The sequence below is a fragment of the Morone saxatilis genome, unplaced genomic scaffold (assembly GCF_004916995.1).
Source record: "Morone saxatilis isolate NCDOM2014 unplaced genomic scaffold, NCSU_SB_2.0 Contig14, whole genome shotgun sequence".
Taxonomy (NCBI): Eukaryota; Metazoa; Chordata; class Actinopteri; family Moronidae; genus Morone; species Morone saxatilis.
The window spans coordinates 16926713-16932841 of record NW_023339696.1 but is presented as its reverse complement, the minus strand read 5'-3'; the positions used below and the strand labels follow the sequence as shown (position 1 = coordinate 16932841).

The window sequence follows — 6129 nt, the reverse complement described above, 5'->3', positions numbered from 1 at the left end:
TATTAGTAACTGAATGTGCAGTTTATATAGAAGTGCCTTGCCAAACGCAACTGTCACTGCACCCATTCTCTCCTTTTTCTTGCCATTTTTTGTGTGTTATTGATGAATTTTTACTGTATTTGGTATATTCTTTTATATTGTGTGTATATTACGTTTTATTCTATTTTTGCACCGACTTTTTCAACATCTGACCATATAGATAGAAGGCTTAGACTTACTTTGGCTCAACAAGGTTAAACGCACCATGAATTGAACACATCCCAGTCAAAAAACAACAACAAACAAATCAAAACAAATAAAACTGTCGATACTTCAATAAATGATACGAATGAACGTTGAGCAAACAAGACATGTTGTAGTTGCTGCTAACTATCTGTGTTCATCTGTCGTTTGATCTACTGTCCTTTGTTCTTCTTGTTTTTTCTCTCTTCCACTTTGTTGCTGTAACATTTGAATTTCCCCATTGTGGGACAAATAAAGGAATATCTTACCTTATCTTATCTAGTTACTTAGAGTTACCACTGGAGGACACTGTGTGGTGAAAAAAAGAATCTGAATCAGAATCAGAAATACTTTAATAATCCCAGGGGGAAATAATTCCATAATTGTTACACCACCAATTATACACACTCTCTAATACGCCTTTGACATATAAAATGTGTTAGTATTTTTCAAGACTCCAGGTTATACAAGACAACCATATATTTACAAGCAACTCTATTAAGAACAAAATATATATATAAAAATAAAAGATATATAAAAGATCAAATTAAAAGATCAAATGTACAGTTTAAAAGAGAGGGACAGTGGATCATTTCTTTAATAACATGCAGGAAAATATACAGAAGAGTGAACTATGTGGTCATCACACAATATAGGTCAAGGGAAAAAAGGATAAAAGAGACCAGTGTTACATGTATATTACATTTTTTTTTGGGGGGGGGGGTTTATCAGTGGGCACTGGAGTAACTACACGACTGTCCAGTAGACGGCAGTAATGCAACGTGAATGATGCCAACTACTGTAAAATGTGAAAGCAGAAGAAGAGTCGACTGTTAAACCACCGAGCAGTCCACAACAAACAGTGAAGAGGAAACTGAGGAGGAAAGAGAGAAGAGAGGGGTACAATCTCCACATAAACAGTAAGGACACTGAGTGTAAACCCTGTTGCTCAATATTCAGGTTGTTGAGGCTACAAATGGTTTAATTTACTACCTGCGGGCTCAAATGTTAAACAACAGGTGCGCGTAGTTCGCCTTAAGTTAGCTCTCGTGTTAGCACCAATTTACACCCACTTACATTTACAAACCGAGCTGTTATCTAACTTACATCAGACAACCCAAACAGGCATGTTCACCTAACTACTGTACATGTTCTGTCGTATTGTTTTGTAATGTAAAAATTAACACTTTAATTCAACGCTCGCTAATCTGAGCAGCACCCGTTAACGTATCGCTAAAAGTTGATATTTAATTGTTAATATCAGCTAATTAACTCACCGTGTGACCGTCTAACTCTACGTTATTGCGTTATGTTGACTGTCGGTGGCTCGGTTGACAGCGACATGTTATTTGGGTTTGTTTTTTTTAGTAAAATTAGATAGTTTGACACCATCTTTGACAGGTGAAGCTGCTGTTAATCCGGGAAAACGTCTCCGAAAACCGAGTTAATTTAACGCTGTCTGTCATCCAGTCGATGAGCTCATTACTTATGCACCAAATGTTAAAGTTAAAGGTAAAGCTGTGTGGTTTGGTCATGCTTCGTGGTGCCCTGTTGAAGCGGTTCATTTGCACTTTGCGTTGAGGTGCAGTGGGAGTGTGGAGGCTTACAGGAGGTCACATGCTCCCTTGTAATCCACAGATAAGCCCTGTGTGGTCGTTTTACAGGAGGAGGTGTTGCTTAAGCTTCAGTATATTATGAGGAAATATTCAGCTTTCAGTGACAGAAACCGCCTTGTATCCTCATTTCCCTTTGCTTTGCGTTCACGAGTAACTTTCTAGCCTCTTGAGAGTTCCCTATATTTTAATGGTACAGAGAAAACTCGTTTTCACCGTAACTGCATTCCTGTCTGATCATGAGATCTGTACTGGGGCAAGCTGCCTTTTCTTTTCTCTCTTTTCATGTCACATGTCAGCTTCTCACCCTCGTCTCAAACTAACACATAACCGATACAGGCCCCCTGCTCATTAGTGAGAAAAGTGTTGAATGTAGAACCTTTCAGACCCTTAATGTTTTGAGTTTGTTGTATATTTAAGTGTCACTAAATTGTTGAGTTTGAATGTTCAGTCTCTAGAGATTCTGGTCGAACCAAGAGTGCTGAGCGCTCACGTCCTGCAGCAACATGGGGGAACTCTTCCGAAGTGAGGAGATGACGCTGGCTCAGCTCTTCCTCCAGTCGGAAGCTGCCTACTGCTGCGTCAGTGAACTGGGAGAGATCGGGATGGTGCAATTTCGTGACGTAAGTCCACTGTTATCCTCTGAATCGGGATTTCTTCATTACTATTTTATTTGTCTCCTCATCTGAAGCTTGCTTTCCTGAACCGGTACCTGTTGTGTAAAACACCACACGAGTGATATGCTGAGAAAGGGCATGCCTTCTGCATCATGTTCATCATGTGCTCACAGCTGATTCCCTCATTCCACGCATGAGAAAGCCCGTTCCTGACGAGCCCTGAGGGAAGCTTTGTGCTAGAATGTAAGATGGGCTGTAACAGAGCGTGTCTGTGTATCAGCAGTGTCTTACAATCTTAGTTATGTCCCCAAATTATACTCTTATAGTCTTCCACCACTTTAAAAAATATGTGTAATATTTTCAAAAGGTAAAATAGAACATTTGATTGTTTTATACAAACTATTACACATATTTTTTTAAATAAACTCTTTTAAGAAGTGTAAAACAATCAAATGTTCTATTTTACCTTTTGAAAATATTACACAGATTTTTTTAAAGTGGTGGAAGACTATAAGAGTATAAATAAACTCTTTTAAGAAGTTCTGGTACCCATTCTGATTTTACAAATGTTACTGAGGCACACGATGAGTCTGTTCCGTTTCTTTACCCTCACTTTTTTTTCTTTCCTTGCAGCTAAATCCTGATGTGAATGTTTTCCAACGCAAGTTCGTTAATGAAGTACGGCGATGTGAGGAGATGGATCGCAAACTGAGTGAGTGAGCTCAGATCTTGTTGAGCAGCCTCTGACTGTTTCTTATGGGAGCCCTTCGTGGAATTTCAACAATAAAGCCACTCCCTCTCCTGAAACGCAACAACAACTTTTTTACTCCATTTCCAACCCTTAAAGAGCCACAACAAGGCCTTAAAAAGACCCTAAAGTTAACACACTCTTTGCTTATAAGGAAGGGCAACTAGATGTTTACCTGTACTGCTCTTTTTTTAATCTATCTCGCAGGATTTGTGGAGAAAGAAATAAAGAAGGCCAACATCCCAATAGTTGACACAGGAGAGAACCCTGAAGTCCCCTTCCCGAGGGACATGATCGACTTGGAGGTAACCGCTCTCTCGCTCGAAGATAAAACAGTGAGCTCTTATCATGTGCTGCGTCCCTCTGTTGAACCTTCTGTACGTCTCCCCGCAGGCCACTTTTGAGAAGCTTGAGAACGAGCTGAAGGAAATAAACACCAACCAAGAAGCGCTAAAGAAGAACTTCCTGGAACTGACTGAGCTCAAGCACATCCTGCGTCGCACACAGCAGTTTTTTGATGAGGTCAGCGTGACTGTGCGCACAGGCCTTGCAAAACTGTGTGCTCAGGACTTTTGTTCTGTTCACATTGTGGTGGTCTGAAACAGAAGTGGGACTTTTACTTAGTATACTATACTACTATAATTATTTATCTCCATGGTTGTACAGCTTGAGAAACAAATGAACTGTTTGATATGAATTCATAGATTATTATAAAACCAAAAATGATTTACTGTATTCGCTGTGGCAATGGGCAAGAAACACAATGGTTTAGTCTAAACTCTGCTTTGCTCTAATACAGATTGTGCTGATAAGCTGTCTGCACTGATCTCACACACCCACACACAACACACACACACACACACACACACACACACACAAAGGAGCACTTATTGCTGCTTGATTTGGCAAAAGGTGTTTCACTCGTGATACTTTATAGTTCCTCACATGGCCTTGGCCCATTTACACCAGCTATCCACATTAATATCCTCTAATTTCACTGCTGTATGATACTTTGCACAGATTCACCTCTGTGTGTGCTATCCATTCACCAGAGCAAAGCCTTCTTTTCCCACCTTTGCTCAACATCAATTCCACTTCATTGCCTTCACAAACAATGTTTAAGTCATCTTTAACAAGCTGTTGTGAGCGTTAATTGAGGTGAATCATTTAGCCAAACACATAGCTGTTCAATCATTAACTGGCTCTTATCTTTCTCCAGTCCTGATCTCTACAATACAGTGGCAGTGTTGACATGTTTGTGTATATGTTAACGTAGTTCCAGCAATAGTTATGTGCCATTGTAGCTGATTATTTGTTAACTGACTCTTATGCAGATGGAGGATCCCAGTTTACTGGAGGAGTCTTCCACCCTCATAGACCCCAGTGAGCCTAACCGAGGGGCTCCTCTCAGACTGGGGTGAGTCTGTTTTTGTGGTCTTCCCTAATTCAGAAGGATTAAGCTTTTCTTGGAGATTTCCATTCTGTGCACTTCCTCCATCTGTGTCTGAAACCAGAGTGTCACAACTAGCCGATCACCTCCCACACACCAGCTCAGGCTGCCCAGCTTAGTCAGGCGACGAAGGTCACCTGAAGTGGAAATCTTTTCAGAATCCATTCACAAATTCCTAATTGTGGAGACATTTCAGTTAATGTTATTACCGTGATCAGCTTCTCGGGGAGAAACAACCAACGAATAGACCGCAGATACACGGCCAACGTGTCCTATATTGTGAAGATGGTCTCAACTGTATCGTTTCCCTGACAGAAACTGAAGCGGAGGATATTTTGTTGATCAAGAATTAAGAGTATTCACAGAAGGCCTATTCCAGCTTATGAAGCAGAAGTTACCACCTAGCTTTTAATACAGTTAAAAAATGATCTATGTATATAAATTATTGTTCATGCTATGAAACGCATAGACACATTGTTAGTATTTGAGAATCTGAATTTTTCTGAAAGTGACTTCTAGCTTGTATATAAAAAGGGCATAGCTCATAATCTTTGATTTTTTTGACTCGTCTTGACATTTTTTAAAATCCATATCAACCCAGATATTAAACAACAGGTAACAGGATTCTTCCCTCTGTTATAGATTTGTTGCTGGAGTCATTGGCAGGGAACGTATTCCCACATTTGAGAGGATGCTGTGGAGAGTGTGCAGAGGAAATGTGTTCCTGAGGCAGGCAGACATTGAAGATCCTCTGGAGGACCCGACTACGGTCAGTAGTGACAATACGTTGAGTAGAGAACTACACTGATTTCCTGTGAAGCTGGTGAGGTGCCTGTTCAGTTTTCTCCTCCTGAAGTCCTAACTGTGTGATGTTTCCACAGGGCGACCAGGTCCACAAGTCTGTCTTCATCATCTTCTTCCAGGGAGACCAGCTAAAGAATAGAGTCAAGAAGATCTGTGAGGGGTAAGTAACTGGCCAACATTTGTACAATTTTATCGTGTTCTTGGCCAACAGATCCTTATCTGTGCTTCTTCATCTGTCTTCAGGTTCAGAGCAACCTTGTACCCGTGTCCAGAAACACCTCAGGAGAGGAAAGAGATGCTAGCAGGAGTCAATGCACGCATTGAAGACCTGCAGATGGTAAACAAAAGAAAAAGAAAGCGCCTACACATTATTGAGTCACTAAAACACACACAAACTGGTTGGTTCTCTTTTTTTTGTTTGTTTCTGCCTGGTCAGGAGGAACTCTACCAGAAAGTGACAATAGAGGAAATTTCATAAGACATCAAGACAGTGATCCATCTACTCTTTACAGTTAATTCTCAGCTTCCTGCCTAGTTTCTCCACCGGATATTTTACAAGCAGTACATTAATTTGATTTAGGTTGCACAAATGACAGCTCAGACACAGCTGTTTACTTCACTAGCCTCTGAAAAGATAGAAAGCAAAGATAGAAAGACTCTCTCTCTCTCTCTCTC

The 6129-nt window shown here is 40.5% G+C and overlaps 1 protein-coding gene across 3 annotated transcripts in view; it reads left to right on the top strand.

Moving 5' to 3' along the window:
- The first annotated feature begins 1030 nt into the window (after positions 1-1030).
- Positions 1031-6129, top strand: part of atp6v0a1a (ATPase H+ transporting V0 subunit a1a) — a 15020-nt gene continuing 9921 nt past the window's right edge. For all 3 annotated transcript variants that reach the window (XM_035655016.1, XM_035655015.1, XM_035655014.1), the window contains exons 1-9: positions 1031-1142; positions 2287-2458; positions 3086-3164; positions 3408-3505; positions 3594-3722; positions 4535-4617; positions 5293-5419; positions 5532-5614; positions 5698-5791. In XM_035655016.1, coding sequence (XP_035510909.1) covers positions 2342-2458; positions 3086-3164; positions 3408-3505; positions 3594-3722; positions 4535-4617; positions 5293-5419; positions 5532-5614; positions 5698-5791 — 810 coding nt within the window. In that variant the 5' untranslated portion in view covers positions 1031-1142; positions 2287-2341. The remainder of the gene's footprint in view (positions 1143-2286; positions 2459-3085; positions 3165-3407; positions 3506-3593; positions 3723-4534; positions 4618-5292; positions 5420-5531; positions 5615-5697; positions 5792-6129) is intronic.